Source organism: Festucalex cinctus, chromosome 12 (assembly GCF_051991245.1).
Source record: "Festucalex cinctus isolate MCC-2025b chromosome 12, RoL_Fcin_1.0, whole genome shotgun sequence".
In the NCBI taxonomy this organism is placed as follows: Eukaryota; Metazoa; Chordata; class Actinopteri; order Syngnathiformes; family Syngnathidae; genus Festucalex; species Festucalex cinctus.
In genome coordinates this window covers 17372730-17398278 of record NC_135422.1, presented here as the reverse complement: position 1 = coordinate 17398278, position 25549 = coordinate 17372730, and the positions used below count along the sequence as shown (strand labels likewise).

Genomic DNA, 25549 nt, shown 5'->3' with positions numbered 1-25549 from the left:
TGAATTGCAAACTACAGAATTAAAATCGTAAGCCAATGACTCAAAATCAAATCAAATTGATGATGATGAAGTTTTATTACAGACTCAAAATCCAAACACACACACACCAATAAAAAATAAAAGCAAAAATACATACATATCAATATACACTAAGAAACATTATATAAAAGACAACAGTACCAATGTTTCCAGAACTGGGACTGATATTGTATAGTACTTCGATAGATGTTTGACAAATGGACAATAATTTCATTATTCGAATCATTTAGCCGACAGACAAATTTAAACATCAAATTTCTCAATGTTGCCTGCAATGTGTTAACCCTTTCAATTACAAACATTTCACTTGCACTAGACCATCGAGGTCTATTTAGTAATACTCTCAGTGCATCATTATAGGCTATCTTGATTTTTTGTAAACTAGTTTGGGTATAATTTAACCACAGATGGGCCCTATACAGAGGAGTACAGTATGCTCTGAACAGTGACAGCTTCACCTCCTTAGTACACGCATAAAATGTACGTCTAAGCATATTTGCCTGTACATATAAAACCCGGCGCTGCCTACAAATATCTTCGTCATCGGACATTTTGTCTGTAAAGAAATGGCCAAGATACCTGACTTTATCACAGAGTAAAAGATCATTATTCAGAAGCCTGAAAGTTGGAAAATTAAGATGTTTATCCTCTTTTGTTCGACAAATCATTACTACACTCTTAGTAGCATTATATTTAATATCATGATATACCCCATACTCTGAACATTTATTTAGCATCTGTTGGAGACCTGCACTGCTGGGAGTAAAAATCACCAAATCATCTGCATACATAATATGGTTTACTAATAAATTTCCAATCATACAACCAGTTTTGCAGGCCCCCAACTGTTGGGAGAGGTCATCCATATATACATTAAATAGTAGTGGGGAAAGAATTCCCCCTTGCCTCACCCCATTACTAACACCAAATGGGGCCGAGACGCTACTCCCCCATTTTACTTGCATAGTTTGATGGCCATACCAGTATACCAGGATCCTCAGCAAGTATTTAGGCACACCTCTCCGATCCAATTTTTCAAATAATTTGCTATGATTAATTCGATCAAATGCTTTAGAAGCATCTATAAAGCTCAAAAGGACAGAGGAATTATTACTTTTATACTGGTTTATAATTTCCTTTAAAGCATAAATACACATATCTGTACTGTGTTTACCTTTAAAACCAAATTGATTATCCATAGTTTTTATGAAGTCTTTCAGCCTGAGCAGCAAGATTTTTTCCAGCACTTTAGACAGTACACTGGCTAGTGCTATCAGCCTATAATTATCAAGGCTGCCCACTTTTCCGGTTTTATCCTTGATAACCGGCACGAACATAACAGACAACATCGAATCTGGAAGAAGGCCATGGAACAAGAGGCTTGTAAAGCATAAAGCAAGAAGAGGAGCCAACCTCTTACTAGCATATTTAAGATGTTCAGCAGAAACCTGGTCCATGCCACTCACTTTATCATTTGGCAGAGAGGTAATTGCCTCAGACACTTCTTGTGACGTAATCACTAAGGACTCATTATAATCAACATAATCCACTCTGTATGGTTCACTCAGAATGCAATTAAATAAGGTACTATAATGCTTTTGCCAGAGAGCTACAATATTATCAGATCCAGATATTCCTTCGATAGTACTGGGTAAAATTATCTTACTATTATTAACAACTTTTACTTCTTTCCAGAAGTCAATAGCATTATTCTTTAAAAGCTTCTCCGCCAAAGAGTCAGCCCTCAATGTCTGCTCATTTCTACAAATAAAACGTATAGCATACTTATACCTTGCATTAGTTTGCTTCTTCTGCTCGTATACTGGCCCTTGTCTTGGCCGACCTGCCCTAGCCCAAGCTCGAGTAGCTTCACAAGCCTCAGCATAATATCCTGCTACATATTTATTCCACCCAGGCCTGGCTTTATACCCCTTATTTTTACATTTATGGAGGTACATGCCAGCTTCATAAAGAGCCTTCACAATATCATCATACATTTGACATATTTCCTTCTTATGTGATGTATTTTCACACACTCCGATCACACACAATAGCTTCTCTTGGTAAATTAATTTCACTTAACAGCTTATCCGTCACAGTGGAATAAAATAAATGGTCTTCCTCACACAGGGTTGACCAATCCAGTACTCCTATGTTGACAGAATTCTTATGACTAGATAGAGATGGAATATTTTCAATTGAAATGCATTGGGGGAAAAAATTACTAAAATCCAAAAAACGATGATAAACAAAATAGAACATATAATGTTTAAATCTTTACAACATCTCTTTCTCTAACATTAAAGAAACAAAAACAAAAAAAATGCATGAAGATTGGTTGCCATTCAGTTGGCCATGGTACATTCAGGGTACTTTCACAGCGTTGGAAACTTCAGCTTTCTTCGATTATAACGTTTTAAGGGGAAAATAATCAGCCCAATTGGCCGATTTTTTCGGCAGATGTTGGAACTTTGAAGGTCTTGCTCCTAATGCTGGGACATCAGTAAGTGAATGGGTAGGCGAATGTAAAGCGATTTGAGGGCCTTTAAGGTGGAAAAGCGCCATTTACCATTACAGTCGACCATCAATTTTGCATAAATATTGGCCAATCTAGATTCAGTCCATCAGATCGATGTGAAGTCTAGTTGCAAGTTTTAAGTTCATGATTGTAACGGCCATTAAAAAGACCTTGTGTGAGTCTAACAGTGACGAATGTAATATGGTTACTGTGCCCTCTGTTGTTCAATTTGAGACTTGCAACGAGTGGCATGCAGGTTATGTAACTGCAAGTGGTTCGAAGAATAAAGGGACTTGACATCAAGCAGCTAATATAAAAAGACACACGAGATCGGGACCTGCCGGTTTGAAGAAAAACCACGAGGGACGGGAAGATATTCATCTTCACGGTATGAGAACAGTGGTCATGCAGAAGTGATGTTATTGAGACAGGAAAACCACTTTGTCTACCTTCAGATGATGGGACGCTCTTCATCGGCGTTCCCCCCGGAGAATCCTTGATAGTACTGAGATCGGTGGGTGAGAATTCCGGCTCCCTGATTGGTCCCCTGGGTGCAAACGGGGTCAAGATGTCGGCGGGCGACTGGTCAATGCCTAGGTTTTGAAGGTACAACTAGGAAGTGGAAAAACGGAGCACACGTCAGAATTGTTACGCTGACGCGCTTTGATCTCTCTTAAGCCAGGAAGAAAATTGTCAAGCCTTTTAATGGCCTTCAATTTTTTGCCATTTTCATTTAACTCCCTTTTAAATGAGAGATACTGAACACTATTTAAAAACAGTTGCCATGTGTATGCCTGACTGACGTGCTTTGGACAAAACAGCCAAGTCTTACTGCATAATTATGCAAATGAACTACTGCTCGCCCCGTCCCCTTTAAAGCTGGGGCAGTCTGGAGAATGGCTTTTGATTGGCTGAGGTACTTTACACACTTTATCATTTCCAATATTACCCTAAAAAATAAATGGCTTCATGATTTGAAATCCTCCAGGGTGGGCGTCAATTACTTGTGTTTTTTTTTTTTTTTGTGCACTATTTGCAGTAGGTCTCGGTTCCTTTCCCCCGCGAATAACCTGCCGACACCCTGGTCTCCATATCGAAGAGAACACCATTTTTTTAGTTTTCACGTACCGGAATCCTATCTTCGATGTTGAGGTCTGCCTGTTTGGACGGCGTGCTGGGCTGGGATGTCCAGTAGGGGGCGTAGTTATCGACCTCCAAGCTGACGAAAGAAGAGGATGCTGCCAACTTGCAATGCGCCGTGGCGTCGGAATCCAGTGACACGTCGGCATCGTCAACTGAAATCAAAAATAAAAACATAAATCGATCTTGGCCATTATGATCAGCAAGTCCGTCTTCGGGTGTGGTCCGCACAACAATTTAAACATGCTGTGGTGCTACCCCCGCTCAAGAAACTTGGCATTGATCAAGGCGACACTTTTTTAAACCTTGAGCTCCGCACTGCACCACTGTCGTATGGTGTTCTACAGGGTTGGATTCTGGGTCCTCTGCTGTTTTCATTGTATTTGCTGACCCTGTGTTCCAGCTTAAGAAAACATGGTACTGTATTGTATTTCTTCCCACTGTTATGCAGATGATTTAATTGACCAATATTAGCTCTCTTAAAATCAGCCATTTTTCTTTTAACACTATCGCATTACAACATAAGACAAGAAATAATTACATTTAAACACCCCCCTCAAAAAATAATTGCTGATTCTGTTGTGAAGTTAAATACTAAAGAACAAAGTATTGTAAGCATTGTTAACTTCGACAAGACATTTTAATTTAGTTTTAGTTATAGTCTTTTGACTACAATTAAAGTTTTTGTCATAATTTAGTCATCTGGTTGTATTTCGCTTCAATCTAATTTTAGTCAACGAAAATAAAGAGCAGTTTTAGCTGACTAAATTGACAGTTTAGTCGATATTTTCTTCAAGTCAAATCAAGGCATACATTTCAACTTTTATAGAGAGAATTAAAACAAACCCATTTAATTAACTGTTTCAATCCTTCTGATTGGATTGTGTGAATTTTCATCACTGTATTGTTTTCATTTTCATTTTAGTCATTGAAGAAATTCAGTCAATTTTAGTTATAGTCTCAATGAATGGCTTCTATTTTTTTTTTTTTCTTGTGAAATTTGTTTCTGAAAACCAAATCTCGTGACAAAAATTATGACAAAAATTTTTCGGCAACGAAATTATCACTGATAGTAAGAGTCAAATGCTCTGCCTGTCATTCGTATCTTTATTGTTGAAAGAAGTTATTTTATTATTTATGTTTAATTAATCTGATGATTAATCAGTTCAAATATCACAATCGACATCTGCCTTAAAAAAAACAAAAAAACAAAAAAAAACATAACCTCGAATATAATCACCTTGTTGGGAAATCTCGTCGCTGGAGGGGACGACTGCGGGTCTCCCTGACTTGACAGCAGACTTGTCCGGGAGTTTCAGAGTCCCGGGCGAGGACTGGGAGTGCGGCAAGAAAGCCTGGTCTGATTGTTCAGTGCTGCCTCGTGTGGATCCTGACGTGCTCGTTCCACCTTCGGACATTTCCGAAGTGGACTTGGTGCTCTGGGACAGCAGCTGTCGGTACAACAGCTCGCTGGCGGCATCGGGTTGGGTGCAGCGAGACCCGGAAGTGATGTGACTGACTTCGGCAGCCTCACCGACTGTACCAGCTTCCCGCGGCGTTAGAGTGGTCTCGCCCTCGGAGGTCGCGGTCTCCTGGGCCAGAGGGTGCTGAGACAAGGAGCCCTCATCAGGCTCGTGTCCCGCAGAATCGTCGAGACTTGCACTAACAAATCAAAACAAATCAGAAAGAATGGCTATGAATTTACTATTAATCAAAAATGGTCAACGAGGGTCATTCCTTTCAGCAGTAGCAGTGAAAATGTGGCAAAGTGAATACATTTATTTTTTTTTTTTTACCTTAAAGGAAGAAATTCTGCATTGCTTTTTTGGAATATGGAGTATTCTGCCACACTGGCTTCTTCGGCGGGGTTCGCGGGCAACAGGGCGAGCGCCGGAGACAAAGCGCTGTCCTGGAATTCTGAACAATAATCACAAAAACTTCAGCTCATCATATAAAATCAACAAAAACCAGAACTGAAAACTTCAAGAAAAGCTTCCATACGGAGCTGCGAATGTGGAAGACTGATCTTTAGTTTTCCATTCTCATGATTGCCATGCTGCAAACTTCCTGCTTCATCCACTTTACTTGCTGCTGATCCCAAAGACACACTCATGTCCTCATCGTCAGATAGCTCGGAAGACTCCCACCCTGCTGGGAAACAACACAGACAAAAATATATGGTAACAACACAATGGCGGCAAAGCACTACCTACTCTGCGAAAAAAATCAAGTTTAACTCATGCCAGCATACTTCAACAAGATACCACCATATGGGGACAGAGTAAATAAATACTGTTATTGCTAAGTTTAGCCTGAGCTCAAAAACAACAAATAGGAAGTTTTTCTTGCCTATTTGGGCAAGCAAAATCACAAAGGAGGTTCACTATATAATAAATAAATAAATAAATACATAAACAAACAACATTGTTTCAAGTGTCTTCTGACATTCTGTGCACTGTTTGGATTTTTAAGTAATTTGGAGTAAGAAACATAATTCTATGCTGACGTTGTTATTATGCGACAGCAATGACGTAATTGACGGTGCGCTCGGTAGAGTGTTCCTTGTCAGATATCCGCACTGGATGTTCGTTATTGTCCTAAATGGCGATGAGGGAATGAGTAAAACGTTCCTAACACAATCGCAGGGCGCCAAGCCCACGACTCCTTCCAGAATATTCTGTTGTCTTCCACAGTGATTGACTATGTCAGATGACTGACTACCTGGACGAGTTAACATGATTCGTGTGAATGCTACAACCTACCGCTGACGTCTCGTGTATTCATAATATCAGAGAAGCGGGGCCAAAACGCCCAAAAGAAGCATGAAGTGGCCAAAAGCGCTCTTTTTAAACGAGTCACTAACAATTTTGCCAAATAGCAACAGGTTGCTAACCCCAACTAGCTGGCGAACCGAGCCAACTAACGACTGTGATGACAATCGCTCAGGTGTCGACTTTGCGCCACTAAATGCGATTTGATGACTTCAAAAGAGGCCAGTCCTCTGTAGTCTATACGCGTCACCTAAATAACTAACGCGGTTAGGCTAACACAGCAAGCTAGCTTGAAAGCTGGCACGCCTAATACGGCTGCGTTGTGTGTAGCTCGTTTGGGCAAACACACGACGAAAGGACAGGACACAGGCCAAATAAAGTAAGTTAAAAAGTACACGAAATATAATTTGCGATACAAGCTATACAATTACCTCTGAATAGCACACATTTGATGCGATGACAGCCGGCAGGGTTTTTTTTTTTTTTTTTTGTATTTCCGCCACAATGCGCGCGCTTCCTGACTCCGCCTACGGTATCCAAGCAGCGTTGCTAATTGGGTTTGCAAGTAGGTTAAAAGCTCGTAGATGCTAACAACCTGACCGCAATATAAGCAAATATCAGCCATTGCCCCATAATGTTTGTAGTTCCTATTGGATTCTGTTGTTTTTCTTCCGAAAACGTTTTTCAATTCTGTGCTCATTGTACTCCAAAGCGAGAGATGGCGGTAGTGAGCTCGCATCACCCCACAGACGGAGAACAATCGATACTGCGCGTGCGTAAATCTGCATCATTTCTAAAAAAAAATTCAAACATGTATAGTCAACTATTGTTTCACTTATTGGTATGTAATCCTAGAGAGTGGCTATTGTAATTTTTGTGTGTTGCAAAAAAATAAAATAAATAAATCTTCACACACGATATTCATGTTTAACTGTGTTATTCTACTCGACAATATATAATCCTTTAATTCATTAGAAGAGGGGTTTATTTGTGCATGTTTTAGTCTTGCAAATCTTTGAGACTAGCTAGATAAACTGCACGTGTGTTTGTGTATTTTGATTGACTTTTTTTTAGTGTCAAGCGCCTCAAGGGGGCAGCTTCTCCCCACGTCTTCATTCATTTTGAAGTCAAACGTTCCATTTCCCCCTCTGTGAGCCGGCACCTTAACGTGGTGGAGGGGTTTGCGTGTCCCAATGATCCTAGGAGCTATGTTGTCTGGGGCTTTATGCCCCTGGCAGGGTCACCCATGGCAAACAGGTCCTAGGTGAGGGGCCAGACTAAGCACGGCTCAGAAGACCCTTATGATGAATGAGATTAATAGAGGCACGTTTCCCTTGCCCGGACGCGGGTCACCGGGGCCCCCCTCTGGAGCCAGGCCTGGAGGTGGGGCTCGCTGGCGAGCGCCTGGTGGCCGGGCCTGCACCCATGGGGCCCGGTCGGGCACAGCCCGAAGAGGAAATGTGGGTCCCCCTTCCCACGGGCTCACCACCGGTGGGAGGGGCCAAAGGGGTCAGGTGCAATGTAGGCGGGGTGGCAGCCAAGGGGAGACCTTGGCGGACCGACCCCCAGCTACAGAAGCTGGCTCTCGGGACATGGAATGTCACCTCTCTGGCAGGGAAGGAGCCCGAGCTGGTGTGTGAGGCCGAGAAGTTCCGACTAGACATAGTCGGACTCGCCTCCACACACGGCTTGGGCTCTGATACCAGTCCTCTCGAGAGGGGTTGGACTCTCTTCCACTCTGGAGTCGCCCACGGTGAGAGGCGCAGAGCAGGTGTGGGCATACTTATTGCCCCCCGGCTCGGCGCCTGTACGTTGGGGTTCACCCCGGTAGACGAGAGGGTAGCATCCCTCCGCCTTCGGGTGGGGGGACGGGTCCTGACTGTTGTTTGTGCATATGCACCAAACAGCAGTTCAGAGTACCCACCCTTTTTGGAGTCCTTGGAGGGTGTGCTGGAGAGCGCTCCCCCTGGGGACTCCCTCGTCTTGCTGGTGGATTTCAACGCTCACATGGGGAATGACAGTGAGACCTGGAGGGGCGTAATTGGGAGGAACGGTCCCCCTGATCGGAACCCGAGCGGCGTTCTGTTATTGGACTTCTGTGCTCGTCACGGTTTGTCCATAACGAACACCATGTTCAAACATAAGGGTGTCCATATGTGCACTTGGCACCAGGACACCCTAGGCCGCAGTTCGATGATCGACTTTATAGTCGTGTCATCGGACTTGCGGCCGCATGTTTTGGACACTCGGGTGAAGAGAGGGGCGGGGCTGTCAACTGATCACCACCTGGTGGTGTGTTGGCTCCGATGGTGGGGAAAGATGCCAGTCCGACCTGGCAGACCCAAACGTATTGTGAGGGTTTGCTGGGAACGTCTGGCGGAATCCCCTGTCAGAAAGAGTTTCAATGCCCACCTCCGGCAGTGCTTCTCCCTTGTTTCGGGGGAGGCGGGGGACATTGAGTCCGAATGGGCCATGTTCCGCGCCTCCATTGTTGAGGTGGCCGATCGGAGCTGTGGCCGTAAGGTGGTCGGTGCCTGTCGCGGCGGCAATCCTCGAACCCGCTGGTGGACACCAGCGGTAAGGGATGCCGTCAAGCTGAAGAAGGAGTCCTATCGGGCCTTTTTGGCCTGTGGGACTCCGGAGGCAGCTGACAGGTACCGGATGGCCAAGCGGAACGCGGCTTCGACTGTTGCTGAGGCAAAAACTCGGACATGGGAGGAGTTTGGTGAGGCCATGGAAAACGACTTCCGGACGGCTTCGAGGAAATTCTGGTCCACCATCCGGCGTCTCAGGAGAGGAAAGCAGTGCACCATTAACACTGTGTATAGTGGCCATGGGGTGCTGCTGACCTCGGCTCGGGACGTCGTGAAGCGGTGGGGGGAATACTTCGAAGACCTCCTCAATTCCACCGACACGTCTTCCTTTGAGGAAGCAGAGTCTGGGGACTCTGAGGTGGGTTCTCCTATCTCTGGGGTCGAAGTCACAGAGGTGGTTGGAAAGCTCCTCGGCAGGGCCCCGGGGGTGGGTGAGATCTGCCCGGAGTTCCTAAAGACTCTGGATGTTGTGGGGCTGTCGTGGTTGACACGCCTCTACAACATCGCGTGGACATCGGGGACAGTGCCTCTGGATTGGCAGACCGGGGTGGTGGTCCCCCTTTTTAAGAAGGGGGACCGGAGGGTGTGCTCCAACTACAGAGGGATCACACTCCTCAGCCTCCCTGGTAAGGTCTATTCGGGGGTGCTGCAGAGGAGGGTCCGTCGGGAGGTCGAATCTCGGATTCAGGAGGAGCAGTGTGGTTTTCGTCCTGGCCGTGGAACAGTGGACCAGCTCTACACCCTCAGCAGGATCCTTGAGGGGGCGTGGGAGTTCGCTCAACCAGTCCACATGTGTTTTGTGGATTTGGAGAAGGCGTTCGACCGTGTCCCTCGGGGAGTCCTGTGGGGGGTGCTTCGGGAGTGTTCGGTCCCTGTACGACCGTTGCCAGAGTTTGGTCCGCATTGCCGGCAGTAAGTCGGATTTGTTTCCGGTGAGGGTCGGACTCCGCCAAGGTTGCCCTTTGTCACCGATTCTGTTCATAACTTTTATGGACAGAATTTCTAGGCGCAGCCAAGGCGTTGAGGGGTTCCGGTTTGGTGGCCTCAGCATTGCATCTCTGCTCTTTGCAGATGATGTGGTGCTGTTGGCTTCATCAAGCCGGGATCTCCAACTCTCACTGGGGCGGTTCGCAGCCGAGTGTGAAGCGGTTGGGATGAGGATCAGCACCTCCAAATCCGAGACCATGGTCCTCAGTCGGAAAAGGGTGGAGTGTCGTCTTCGAGTCGGGGATGAGATCCTGCACCAAGTGGAGGAGTTCAAGTATCTTGGGGTCTTGTTCACGAGTGAGGGTAGGATGGAGCGGGAGATCGACAGGCGGATCGGTGCAGCGTCTGCAGTGATGCGGACTCTCTATCGGTCCGTCGTGGTAAAGAAAGAGCTGAGCCAAAAGGCAAAGCTCTCGATTTACCGGTCGATCTACGTTCCGACCCTCACCTATGGCCACGAGCTGTGGGTCGTGACCGAAAGAACGAGATCCCGGATACAAGCGGCCGAAATGAGTTTCCTCCGCAGGGTTTCCGGGCTCTCCCTTAGAGATAGGGTGAGAAGCTCGGTCATCCGGGAGGGACTCAGAGTCGAGCCGCTGGTCCTCCGCGTTGAGAGGAGCCAGCTGAGGTGGCTCGGGCATCTGGTTCGGATGCCTCCTGGACGCCTCCCTGGGGAGGTGTTCCGGTCATGTCCCACCGATGGGAGGCCCCGGGGACGACCCAGGAAACGCTGGAGAGACTATGTCTCTCGGCTGGCCTGGGAACGCCTTGGGATCCCACCGGAGGAGCTGGTTGAAGTGGCTGGGGAGAGGGAAGTCTGGGTCTCCCTCCTGAAGCTGCTGCCCCCGCAACCCGACCCCGGATAAGCGGAAGAATGGATGGATGGATGGATGGACGTTCCATTTCATTTTGAAAAAGCTCACATTTCGCAAGTGAAAAACAACCACGCTATTTTGAGTAAATAATGTACAGTACTGTAAAAATGCTGTGATTATTAATACCAGCATTGTGCTTTTCATTTGAGATTTTTGAGTTTAAAAGTTGGAGTTCAAGAAATGCTTGTTCGTTTTGAGTTAAAAATTGCATTTCATATTTTTTTTTCAAAATGTAAAAAATAAATAAATATATATATATATATTTTTTATTTTATTTTTTTCATATGAAAATACATTTTCATTTGGAAAATTTAGCTTTTAAATGTGAATGTTTTGAGTAAAAATATGTTGGACTTGGAGAAAATGCTGTGTGTGTGTGTGTGTGTGTATTTTTATTATTAACTGGGAAATTCCCTAACATTGTGTATATGCCATAATATGGTAAAAAGCAATTTCCACAGGTGGAGTGCCTCAAATACCGACTGTTACCTCGCGATTATCTGCATTCGAGGAAGCACATTCCGACAGTGTAGGAAGTGCACCGTTTTAAAAAACTGTGAGATTTTATTCCAAGTGTCTCCTGTCGTAAATCACGATTGAGTGGGATGTTATTTTGCCCTGATGTGGTTTAAAAAAAAAAAAAAAAAAAAACGGCTCGTTTTCACCCCATGTGGTGGCAGTTCACCCACCCCCAACTTCCCCTTGGCAACAATGAGAAGATTTACAATGTTGTGACAATTACGTTGCTATTATTTCAATATATAAGCTGACATTTTAGCCGGAAGGAAACATGGCGAGGTAAGCGAGATGGAACTCAACAAAGTTAATCTTTTAGCTAACACACTAAAACATTCTGGAGTGCTCATAAAACAAATTTTCTTCACAAGAATTTCAGGGACTTTACATCATGGTTCACTTATTGAAAGTTTGGTGCATGGCGGATTTTTTTTTAATTGTATATGCAAGTGCATATTTCTGTTAAAAAGAACGATGTTAAGTAAGTAAGTAAGTAAGCTTTATACAGATCCGCCGCCTTTTAACGGCATACATGTAGTCACTCTTGACGGTGTAGAATATGTGGATAGCGACCCCGAGTGGACAGAAATAATAACTGCACCCGCACATGCATATACTGTACTGGTTGATGATGATGAAGGGTATGCACGAAGCTAATACCATAAATGCTTGGGCGCGATTTCACAGATGTCATATAATGCAGTGGTGGACTGGAACGAAACCCTCACGAGAAATGAGACATTACTGTAATGGAAATGGAAAACAATCCAGATTAAATTGCTCGTAAAACCTTTCTGTGTTTGCTGAGTTTGAATGCCAAGGAGTGAAACTGCTCAAAGGAACAATTATGTATTAGAAGCATTTGATAATCATAAGCGATTATCTTGTGGTGTGTGTTGTGTTAAAAGGGATTTTTTTTCCCTCCCCAATCCTGACAACGGCTAAAGAGAAGTGCGCACATACCAATTATCGGGTCTAATTTGAGTATTTCGTTTTTACCCCTTGCAATCAAACCTTTGATGATCCTGCGTGATTATCCTGTGGTGTGCAGTGGGATATTAATACTTGTTAAACAAAAAAAAACATGTTTGAGAATATACACAAATTAGGCCAACATTTACACAAATATTACAAAATAAATCAAAACAATTCATGAAACATAAAAAAAGCTCACAAACTTGAGGCAAGCATAAAAAAACTATATTGGGAAAAATGTAGAAGCCTTTGAACAAGACACCCGCAGCAACCTGCTGCTTGTTTGCTTTTAGTAATCGAATACTGTACTCGTTAGCATTAGCATTAGCATAGTTTTGACCGTTCAGACATTTCTGCAAGCCACTCGAGTGTGTTTCCCTGACATTGACCTTCATACATATGCATCGTATATTACGCAGGCGACACAGAAGAGGGGGGCACGGTTTAATCAGCAGGGAGGTCTTTGTTGGGAAAAAAAAAAAAAAAAAAAGGCCACAGCTGATTGCCCGAGTCAATCTCTTTCCGAACAAAAGACGAGGTGACCATTCATCTGTCCACTTTTGATGCCGCCGAGGACAATGGAAGCCAAGCAATTAATCCCCTAATTGGGTTTTGCGCTTCTGCCACATGTTAAAAAGGGGAAGCTCAATTTCTCAATGAGACAATTACCGTTTTCATTTCATCACGGCTGGAGATGCGGAGAGTTTGCGCTTCCTTGCACATTTTTGCCTTTTTTTTTTTTTAACCCATCAATCAGACCTCCACCAAGTATATATATATATATATATATATATATATATATATATATGTACCCCCCACAGACACACGCACACATGTTATGCCTTGTAGAAACCCGACTTGGTTCAGGTTGCTACTTGATTGTTTTGGTGAGGGCTTACTGTACTTGAGTTGTTTCTGCCACCCCTCACCACTTATCTGCCTTGCTTTTTTTTTTTTAACCCTCTTTCTGAGTAAGCCAAACAATCAGATCAGATTAAATATAGACAACATGTCCATGCAATGTTCGGGTTTACACGGAGTTCACATGCTTGATGTTGTTTTGTTTTTTTTTGTTCTTTTTTTTTGGGCCTTGCCGGATTGAAAAGAGCTTGAATCTCTGTCGCAGGCAAACTGAGAAACTCCTCGTCTTTATCGACATCGTTTTACAAGCATCCATCAGCAAAAAATAAAAATAAATATATAGCTTTACTGACTTAGTAATTTGTGTTGTTTTAGCTTCTTGGATGCCGTTTCTGTGCAATTTTTTGTTTGAATATACACTCAGGTCCGTAAATATTGGGTCATAGACACAATTCTCTTTTTTTAGTGGAGAAATAGGAGACTAAACACCACCAATGGCCAAGGTATATTATCGTCACTAGCAAAAGATGGCAATAACATGGCATTGCCAGTGCCACGTAATGGGACTTGTATTGATTTTTCTATTCTTTTCTCTCTCGAATCAGGAGGCGAAAACCTCCAAAATAGGGGAGGTAACGGGCCGGAAGAAGAGCACAAACAATCATTTCCGCTACAGCCATTTAATCCTCCGGGTGTTAAAAGCCCAACAAAAAGTGGACGAAAGCGTGAATAATGCAAGTGAATCTGAAGATTAAACACCATGGGGAAAAAAAGATTAAGAGAGTGTAGTTCCTTTGTGTAAAAATGAAAAAAAATAAAAAAAGATCCTTTGTCTGCTTTTGAAGTGGCGTGAAGAGACCTGAGACTTTCATCTGCCGTCATCTTTGGGGGCAATTAACGCCATTCACAAGGCTCCACAACAGTTTAGCCTCACTTAAGGGGAAAAATTAGTATTGCTTTTTTGTGTGTTTTTCTTTTTTTTTTTTCAGGGTCCCAATGATAACCTTGTCAAAACAATCAAAATGTATATTAAATATGCTATAATGTGTATGCCAGGCCAGTAGTTGACGATGTCAGTCTTAATTAAACTGAAACTCATTTCAAATTAAACTGCCAGTGGAAATTAGCTACGATGATTTTATGTCATAGAAGAAGAAATGCCATGCCAGTTGTTGTTTTTTTTAAAAAAAAGAAAAAGTAATGCTTCAATGTGCATGCCAAGTTGATTTCACGTGTGGGTATAGAATTCAGTGTGAACCCTTCTTCCACTCCTCGAGAACAAAAATGTGGGAAAAAAAATGTGAAAAGAATGTCTGAATTAAACATGAACATGAATAAACGTGCTAGTGGAGATGAGCCACCTTGATTTTACACCATAGAAGAAGAAATGCTTTTTTGGCTACGTTTTATAATGTTTTTTTCATGTCTTAATTACAATCATCAAACCGATCTCAGTTCAAATTTTAAAATATGGAAAAAACAATGTCATGAATAAACCAGGCCAGTAGTTGGCGCTGTCACATGACGCGCGGGTTTAGAATTTGACGGACAGAAATGGTGTAAACATTTTTGTTTTGCTAAATGCTGCAGTGATTACAAAGTTAAAACGTGAAACGTTATAAAGTGCTATTTATTACGCTAACATTTTAAATTTATCATGTCAAACTGTGAAATTTATCACATTACAAATGACATTGCATTAACTCATTGCTCCCAAAAACGTTTAAATATGTTCTATTTGAAATGTTTTAAGTGTCCCAAAGACACTTTTTCTTTTTTTTCTTCTTTTTTTTTTAATGCGAGAGCGTAGCTTTGATGCAGCCTCTCAACAGCAGTGAATGGGTGAAAAAAAATAGTAGTAATTACAAAAACAGCCAGCAGGTGGCAGCAGAGTATAAGAAATCAACCAGGGCCATGTTGAAAACAAGCTGAATTCCCCCACAGTTCTATATAGATTTGTGAATAATGATGAAACTTGGCCATATTCTAATCCTCATTGCTGCAAAACTGAAACAGATAAAAATATACTTTTTTTCTGATGAAATAGGAAACTCATCTTCTTTTTTTTTTTGATAGCAATAGAACACAATATTGTGTGGGCCTTGCAAAATCAGTCAAAATCCAGTAAACCAGCCGAGAGCGAAGGGAGTTGCTTCAGTCAAAATGGCTGGGAGTGAATGAGTTAAAATGTGAAATATATTGCATCAAAGTGTGAAATTTATCACGTTAAAACAGATAACTTGCTACGGCATGCAATTTATCACATTATAATGTGAAATTTATCACGTTAAAATGAGAAATGTTCAAATTTACGTTAATCTTGTCACATTAAAACGAGAAATTTGTCGTGTCAACACGTGAAATGAATCATATTGTAATAATTGTAATATGAAACGTGAAATTTATCACATTAAAATCAGAAATTTATTGCATCAAAAGATGAAATTGATCACTTTCTAAATTAAAACTTGTCATGTTAAAATGTGAAATCTATTACGTTATAAGAAGAAACTTAATTGATATTGATTTTTTTTTTTCTCTTTTGTGGCGGGAATACACTTATGTAGTTGTGTGTACTGTACAATTTTGATAAAGAAAAAAATATTCCACTTGGAAATAACACCAGAAAAACAGAAAAAGTGAAGCACTCAGTGCATCCGCAAAGTATTTACAGCGCTTCACTTTTAGAGAATATTTGCTGCATACTTTGGGTTTTTATCTCCACCCTTTTATTTTGTTCCTGCTCGGGGGCGTCCCCCACTGTTTTTGTCTGGCCCTGCGGTGCACGCTCGACAGGCAAACAAGCAGGCAGGAGGTTAGGGGACGGGGGGGGGGGGGGGGCTGGGGGGGGGGGGGGGTGTGTCTGTTGGGTTCGAGGAGATGATGAAGCCTCCATTTGCATTACATAATTTCATGTATTATTCAGCCATTTGGAGGAGTCCTGGGAGGCGGGCGTGGAGATAAGCGTTAGTGACAGGACCGCCTCATACAATGTCGACTGGCTTAACCCACCAATATGCACATATTAACTGCACATGCGCTTTTTTTGTTGTTGATGTTTTGCTGTTTAACTGCTTAGTGGAGCTTTTTTTCTCCCTCGTCGACATAAATATGACTCCAAGCTACAATGCTGTTTAGCTTTGTTGTAGCTATGTCATACTACTCACATTTTTTCCCCCTATCAAACCTCGCATTTCACTCATCTGGCAGCGATATATTTTTAATGGTCCAAGATGAGTTTGAAATTATATTAAAGTGTTTTTTGGGATCATAGTTTGTGGTATAAACTATCATGATAGTGGTAACTTCAGTTACAATTGCCCCAACTTCTGTCATGACCTGGGTCATGCAAGGGTTATGCTTACTGTTATGACTAGGGTCATGCAAGGGTAATGTTTAGTACTGTCATGACTAGGGTCATGCAAGGGTTATGCTTATACTGTCATGACTAGGGTCATGCAAGGTTTATGCTTACTGTTATGACTAGGGTCATGCAAGGATTGTTTGGGTCACGACTGTGAGGTCAAGTGTCTGTTTTGAACTGATGTAACCAGCATCTAGTTTCAACTGGTTAGACGCTATGTGATGTCAGAAGCTATTTGGTGTCAGGAATCTTTAATATCTTTATCTGGTCAACAACCAAGCAGATAATTCAATGTCAGTCCTGTTACCCACATGTCTAGCCACAACCAATCAGATCGATTCGCTGTCTATATAAGCCTGTCTGTGAAGTGTGTGTTTTTGTCGGATTATTACCTCTATTCCTCTGTGCAACTCCTGTTGTTTATCATCTAGTCAAGTTTGTTCCACGCCTCTCAATATGAATAAATAGTTAAAACCTTATTTGTGTCTGTGCTTTGGGATCCAACCTCAGCACATAACTTCTGAGTTTTTTTTAATATAGGCCATCATTTGATGATTTTTTTTTTTTTCTAAAACTTTGTTTTACTAGCTGCTAAACCCTCCAGCTGCTAGCTAGTAATTTGGGAACTAGCGGCGATGGCCAAGGTGTTAATTCTTGACTGGTATACATAAGTCAACAGCAAAGTGCATCACAGTAGAAAGTAAATGGTAAATTCAACCATTTTCTTAACCGCTTACTCCTCACAAGGGTCGCGGGGGTGCTGGAGCCTATCCGAGTCATCAGGCAGTAGGCGGGGTACACCCTGAACTGGTTGCCAATTTCGAGGAATAAAGAAAAAAGTATACAGTCCCAGTGTAAAACAATTATACTTCCAATTAATTTTTTACACTCTTTCATTGTCTGAAATAAAATAGTCTTCACAAAAACAATAAATATTAGGTTTCTTTTTTTTTTTTTTAAACCACATAACATTGCCTTGAGAAAGTCCACTAGCTTAATGCTAACACACAATTCAAAACGCTATACACAAACTAACTAAGAGCATTGTTGTCTTGATAGTGATAAAACCATTTAAGCAACGGATATTTGAACACAAACGGTGCACAACACAAATAGACAGACAACATAACTCACAGGCATATATTTTCACACTCTGTGAAAAACAGCTACATTTGCGGTCTGTTTGCTGATTGTCTTCTTCGTATAAGTATAATCTGTCCGATTAGTCACGGCTCCACTATATTTGAAATCCTCTGCATTGGCTTCTCCCAGGCAGCACAGAGCCGTCGCAAGGCAGGCCAATTAGTGCAATCAAACACAAGAGCCGCATAGCGCGGCTGCTCTCAGCAACTGGACACTCTTGCTATTAGTGCGTGTGTGCACAAAACTCATAAAGTGAGCGTACAGGCTGAAAGGAAAATAAAGCGCCTGGCATCTAATCATAGACAATAGAGTGTTTCATGGAGCCAGATAATGGCCATTGGGTGTGTGCGGCATGTCATTAGCATAGATAATAACTTGGGAATATTTAGATGAGGGATGGTTGGTCGCCGTGGCAACCCGGATCCCGGCATACAAAAGAGTAGGTCGGGAATGTTTGCCAGGGAATGCAAAACGGAAAGAAACGGAGGACCTTTGTTTTCAGGTGTCGATCGCAACGCTGATGTAATGCCCCTCCCGAATTATGAATTTGAAACGAAGGCGAAAATGACAGAAGTCTAAAAGGTGACCTTGGGAAATGAGGTCGCATTTATCCCGTCAGTTTGAGGGCAACAAGCGCGACCGAGGGCCCAGTCAATCGCAAGCCTTTTACTTTTCCATTACAACACATTGGATTAATTTATTCGTCAATCTGCACAGAGTTTGACCACCAGCTGTTTTGTCGTTTGTTCACAAAAAGCTACTCAGTAAGTCGGCTAACGTCTTTGCTTCGGTGCAAATGCACTACACTGATTTACACAAGGTTTAAAACCAAGCCATTTGGCACACAAAAAGAGAGCCCATGCTCCTTTTTGTCAAACGTCGCAGTCAAAGATGCCACAACAGTCTCAAAAGGTTGAAATCAAAAAGACATTTGTTCACAAAAAGCAGCTTGGTTAGTTTGCTAACATCGACATATTCAATTTGCCCTCAAATGCACCACGACAGTCACACCAGATTCAAAAGAAATTCATTTGTTCAGAAAAAGCACCTTGGTAAGTGGGCAAAAGTCGACATCATCACTTCAGTGCACTCGGTCAAACTTTGCAAACAGATGCAATCCAACGCACCAGTCGAATCACACCAAATTCAAAGAAAAAGTCATTTGTTCACAAAAAGCAGCTGACCAAATGTGAATCCTGTTGCTCCTCTGGGCTTCTTGACGACATTCACAGAAGCTAATTGGCCACACAGACTCCCAACGAGCTGAAAGCAGATAGCGGTCCAGATGGACGTCCACATTCTTCAAAGCCCGACGGGTCCACAAGAATGCCGCAACGCCATCGGACCTTCGGTAAGCGGGGAATTCTGTGACACCGTTGTCACGGTTCTCTTTCAGCCGACTTCGTCTCTCCAGCCTGTTTTAGTTTGCTTTGCTAAGTTTTTGTTGTTATCTTTTCATCCAATAAATCATTTTAGTTTTAGCAGCAGAAGCATGTGGCTAACATCTTAATGTCACAAATATGAAGTGGGGGCAGACATTCTCCAGTAGAACACAAAGATGGCTTTTTATGATCCAAAACTGAACTTCCCAGAGAGTTGATAAAGTGTATTAGTTGTCAAACTTCTCACAGTCACGCACTTGCCTCGCAACATGTAGATCTCCAAATTACAAATATGAGTTTGAAACCAGAGATGGCGCTATTTTTTCTGGCATGACTTTTTGCTGGCTTTTGCGATCAATTCCCATCCATTGCCGTTTTGTTTGTGTATTCCCCAACGTGCGGCAGCAGACTCTGGTCTCGGCCCCTCAGTAACTAGAGCCACTAGGCTGAGCCCCTGTCGGGGTGGCCCATCTGGCCGGCGCCTGCGAAGCGGCACCACTGCCCGAGCTGGGGATCCATCTGCGCTCAACTTCCTTGGCACATGGGCCATATTTTTTATTTTTAAAGGTAAAATTATTTAATTATGAAAACCACATTTTTTTATGTTTGACTGATTACATTAATGAGAAAGAACGCAATTTAAAAAATGAGAGTAAATGATTATTAAAATTAAAAAACAGAAGACACAACACGCTAATTAGAAAATTAAAATTAAACTCATTTTGTTCACAAAAAGCTTCTCGATAAGTCAACTAAGCTGCAGTCAATATTAAGTTCACAAAAGCAACTCAAAATACCGTAAACATAGCAGTTTTTATCAAACATCACACTCAAATGCACCGTACCAATTACACTGAAGTCCTTTACTCACAAAAAAAGCCGCTTAATTAAATGCTCACGTGCCACTTAAAAATCAAAGTCCTGTCCAAAAAGCATCTTAAAAAGATGGCAAACGTAGCAGTGTCTCCACTTGGTGCTTGTTCTTGTCAAAAATCACGCTCAAATTCACTCTGCCAATTAAAAGAATTTTTTGTTGTCTTTTGTCAACAAAAAGCAGCTAAATACGACAGCAAAGGTATCAGTCAGTTTACATCTTCACACGGTGCCCCTTGTCAAACATCACATTGCGCTACAGCAGTTAAAAGAGCAAAATCAAATATTTTGTTCACAAAAAGCAGCTTGATAGCTAAGCTAAGCTAAGCTATCAGTCTTACGTTCACAAAAAGCAACAAAAAATACAGAAAAGGTAGCAGTAACTAATTCGGTGCTCCTTAATTGTTAAACATTACGTGCAAATGTAACGCAGAAGATCTGATTCAAAGTCTTTTGCTCACAAAAAGCAGCTCAATAACACAGCAAACGTAGCAGTCTATGCTAAAATCACAATAAATGGCTAAGGTAGCAGTCTCCATTTTTACTCAGTGCTCCGTTTTCGTATAACATTGCACCCCAAAAGAATGAAATCAACATCTTTTGTTCACAAAAAGCAGCTTGCTAAGTCAGCTAAGCTAACACTCGATGACATCTTCAGTTAACTCTGTGCTGCTTATCGTCAAACACTGAGCCCAAATGCATCGCTAGCATGACAAGCAAGAAAGTGGGCGCGCAAATCAAGCGAGCATTTTGGGTGTTAGTGGCCTTAAACGTCCCAAAGTGGTCTTGAACCGGCTGCGTCGCTCTCGCCCGGTTGCTTGCTTTGAAAGCGGGCACCCGGCGGGGCGGGACAATGGCGGCCCCACCTGAAGGCATTGTGCACCTCGGTGGAATTTGTCCAAAGGCGTCATTAAAAAAGGATTGGATCTTTGATGGGAAGTGCCGTTAGTTAACCCAACAAAGGCGGCGGCGGCGACGACGGACCCCCGCGGGTGTGAATGGGGGGGACGCGATCCGCAGCTAATCCCTCTCCACATCATTGTGGAGATACAATCCAAAACATGCTTGACCCTCCCGACACTTCCCGCTATGGTGTCAGGAAGTGTTTTGGAGTTAGACGAGCTTGTGAATACTTCGACCGTTCGACTGTCTCTTCTGATGCATTGGGGCTGTTATGATCGAGACCTTTGAACTCTGCCCGGCGACAGGTGACAATGTAAACGTGAGTCGACAGCCCAGGAACTTTAATAAAGTTTCTTTTTTTTTATTTCATTTTTCATTCGTTTTTGGAATTTGTCATTGTTTTATTTTTTTATTTGATAGGCGCCAGCAGCCCCCGCGACCCTTGTGAGGAATAATCGGTCAAGAAAATGGATGGATGGATGGATATTACATATTTTATAACAGTATATTATAATTATTACTATTAATATAATTATTATTATTATTGTTACTATTATTATTATTATGTTGGAATCCATATTATCCCCGAAATGTAATGTCAATTTCAAAATGGTTACGTTTGAAGTCAGGGTGTTTTGCTGCCAATCCGTTCCTGCTTGAATTAATTCCGACCAATCAAAAGTGACCTAGCATTAGCCTAGCAACAAGAACGTTTTGTTTAGACCACGAAGGGATCGTATTTGTTGGTTCAAACGTGTAATGTCGCAGATTTAAAATTTAATCCAAGTGATGCATAGAACCCATATATAAAAATGTAACATGTTTAAAATGTAACTTTTTTTTGTTTTTACTTCATCATTAAATGTATCCTTTTTTTCCAGCTGTCCAATGTGACTTGATGACAAACGTAGACCTTCATGTTATTAATATTCCAGCATGCAGTCTGTTTTTTTGGGGGGCCTCTCAAAATTGATTCTCATTTCTCAACTCCCCCCATCTCATGAGGAGGATGCGTGTGTTTAAAAAGATAAAAGGGGGGCAACTGGGGTGTAGAATGAGGGTTAAGTAATAGCAATGGAGCATCGCGAGAGCTGGTGACAAAGCATTTGATGTGCATCGAGCGCAGATCAACAACCTCTCCCCGCCCCGAACGCCCACCCGCTCTCGTTAATTCCCCGTTGACCTTGGCTTGTTGCTGGTGATACCGACACCAGTCTGGGTCCCGGGTTGCGGGGGCTGGCATTTTGGGATGTGCAGATGGAGCAACCGTTAAGAGCCGTACTTGCATATATCCCCCTGAGGGTGGGGGCTCGAGAAGGGGGGAGGTGGGCAGTTTCAGGGGGTAGTCGGGTGGCCATAGGTTAGGGATCAGAGCATCCCCCTAAACTGACTCCCCACCAAACATACGGGACTGTCTGGGGACGTCCAAGCAAAGATGACGCATTATGCAGCTTATGATTTGTGTTCGGCTGGCACGTGCAACAAACGCACACACACAACACTGCCCCAGAAGTTTTTTCATTAAAGTTATTATTATTATTATTATTAAAGTAGTACAAAGGCCAGGGCTTATTTTTTGGGGGGCTGTTAGAATTGAATATTATCCATTCCTCTATAGACTATTCAAATAACTGTTACATCCTGGGGATGGATCCCCAAAAACGCAGACACAAATAAGAGTTTAACACTTTATTCGCATAATATCAAAAGGCGAGGAACTAACTTGACTAGACCAGAAAAAACAAGAAGGCATCAAGGAACAGAGGTAATAATCACACACACTTCTCAGACATGCTTATATAGACAGCGAATCGATCTGATTGGTTGTGGCTAGACATGTGGGTAACAGGGCTAACATGGAATTTTTTGATTGGCTGTTGGCCAGATAAAGAGATTAAAGACATGACATCACATAGCTTCTGACATCGCATAGCGTCTTACCAGTTGAAACTAGATGCTGGTTACATCAGTTCAAAACAGGCACTTGACCTCAGTTCAAGACGGACACTTGACCACAAAACATAACCCTTGCATGAACCAAACACAACCCTGGCATGACCCAGTCATGACAATAACATTTTTATTTTGTATTAAAGTGTGTTTAAAAAAATAAATAATATATGTATATATATATATATATATATATATATATATATATATATATATATGTCCCCATTACTCTTTATTAACCAATTATTGTTTTTTATTTGATTTTTTTTTTAGGGTGTGATTTAAAAAAGTAAACAACAACGACCTTTTTGAAACAAAACACAAATATACCAGGATACGACACACTTCATTTTAATCAACCTGAGAGACTCTTCACAATAGTTGCTGCTGTTTTGGTTAGTGACAGCCTTCTTCAATGTCCCTAGCGTGGCAATACCTATGAACGGAATTGGTAAGAGTTACAGAGCCACACAATGAATGAACTTATCGTGCGGTTGTCATTGCTAGCAAATGAGTGCTTTGCATTTAGCAGGTGCCATTCATCTGTTGTCATAGGGCGACCATTTTTTTTTCCCCTTTGAAACAATTTTCTTTTGTGCCACGCCGAGCCAGAGGTGACCTTGAAATCGATTTCGAATGATAATTCAGCCTCGCAAACGTGATTTTCTTCTGCTTTGTGGTCTCACGCAAATGTTGCCATTTTTGAAAAGTGACACTTCTTGTGTTAAAAAGATATTATTTGTATTTACTTATTTACTTACCCACTTGTGTTTTCCGATTTTATTTTGTTATTTCTTTTTACCCTTCTATATTGCATGACTGATTTTTATTCCGTGTACAGCACTCAAGAGTATCTGTTTAAGTACAACTTGCGATTCTCCGATACTCGTGGCTTGGCTCTAGTCATAAATTTAAAAAATATGTATTTTTCAAAATATTTTGCTTTTTTTTTTTCCTTTGTGTTCTATTTTCAGGGGAAATCAAACTCATTCAAATGTTTTCATGGGAAAATGTATAATGGAGGTTTATCAGCATTTTTTACAAAAACAAAAAATTATACAGCATTCCAAAGAATTTCAAAAAAAAAAAAAAAATCAATAAATTTCATTGGGCATTTCGATATTTGTGGGTCAGCCCAGGTTCCCCGCTATAGTTTTAAGCTGTAATGTCCCCATTCACCACTAGATGGCAGACATGGCTTAATTGCATTTGTGTTTGCTTCAAACGCTTTGTTCTTTAATAATGCATCTTTGACACATGCATTGACAAACGTATTATAAAGAAATAAACGCACGCAAATTTTATACATATTCTAAAATCCAGAGTTATCTTCCATTGTTTTAATTTTATTTTGTATGTTATTGAATAGGAACAACTTGTTAGTACTATATAAATATGATAGAAATAATGGGGAGTAGGACTAGATAAGTACATGTACTTCTTCTTACTCCTTGAACATGTAAATTATGGAATTTATTGTTGACAATTTTTTTCCTTTATTCCTTTACATTTTTATTTTAGTTCAACTTGTTTTTTTTTTGTTTTGTTTTTTTACACTTGTAATGTGTTTATATGTTCAAAAACAATAAACCAAACCAACCATTCGAGTACACTGCGGCGGTAAATATGAATGAATATGAATATTTGGGTGTTTTGGTTTCTCGTGTGCCGATACCGTGGTCATGAAATTCCCCCTTTGCGCGCTGAAAACAGGCTCCTTGTGTTCTTTTCCAAAGCTTAATTACATCAACTCCACCAAAGCCCCCCCCCCCTCACTGTATCATCAAATGTGTGCAAATGATGTGCGCCACAGTCATTGTGCTTGCAATCAAGTTGGGTATCGAGCTCAAGTCATTGTGTGACTGACTGCTTACTGGCTAATGACACGCGCACACTCTGGTTTTTAATGCATATTAATGCGTGGCCTGCTGTGAAGAGGTGGAAACAATGGGTAGAAAAAGGGAGTTTGTGAGAGAGAGCAGGTGCTTTCTTTGGGGTGTGGATAGGTTTGGGGGGGGGGGGGGGGGGGGGGGGTCGTTGGTGGGTCATCACTTCACATTCACTAACTGTAAATTCATCTCCAGAGTCAAAAAGGAATGTACTGTAAATTAACATTGCTACTATTTAAAAACCTTTTTTGTTATATGAAATTCTCTGTACAGTAACTATAAAGTACCATATAACATATGTAATTTCATTTAATTAATGAATTTAACTTTGTTCTCACACTTGACTAAACCTTTTTTGTTTTTTTGACATTGTCATTATCCTTACACTATAAGTTTGGATCATTTTACCTATTTTACATATTTTATGAGGCTGTGTTACTTGTTGAGTACCCAAATTTGCTTTTTTAAATGATGTATTTTTGTATTTTATGTTAGTCAGTTAGCTATTTTTACAACAACAACAACAAAAAACAAGAAAATAAGTATAATGATTGACAACCCATAATATACTGGACTTATTCTACGATACTATCATATCATCTATCATCGTTTGTAGTTCTGTTTCAGGGGCAGAATTGAAGGATCAGTTTAACTAATGATGTGGTTGATTTGAGCAATTATGTTTAAGGTAAACAAATGTTTTTCTTCAAAATATTGAAAATCATCTCTTTTGAATTTATTATAAATTGTAGTATATTTGTACACTGTT

At 41.6% G+C, this 25549-nt stretch overlaps 1 protein-coding gene across 5 annotated transcripts in view; it reads right to left on the bottom strand.

Annotated features, from left to right (window-relative positions):
- Window positions 1-25549, bottom strand: part of alms1 (ALMS1 centrosome and basal body associated protein) — a 49487-nt gene that overhangs the window by 12875 nt on the left and 11063 nt on the right. Inside the window, exons 1-6 of one of the 5 annotated variants that reach the window (XM_077539388.1) lie at window positions 6900-7111; window positions 5699-5848; window positions 5494-5614; window positions 4938-5359; window positions 3686-3852; window positions 3007-3169 (exon numbers count right to left, since the gene is read on the bottom strand). In XM_077539388.1, the coding sequence (XP_077395514.1) occupies window positions 3007-3169; window positions 3686-3852; window positions 4938-5359; window positions 5494-5614; window positions 5699-5810 (985 nt within the window). In that variant the 5' untranslated portion in view covers window positions 5811-5848; window positions 6900-7111. Of the gene's footprint in view, window positions 1-3006; window positions 3170-3685; window positions 3853-4937; window positions 5360-5493; window positions 5615-5698; window positions 5849-6459; window positions 6776-6899; window positions 7112-25549 lie in introns of those variants that run through there. The other 4 variants (XM_077539390.1, XM_077539386.1, XM_077539387.1 and 1 more) reach the window with 4 other exon arrangements.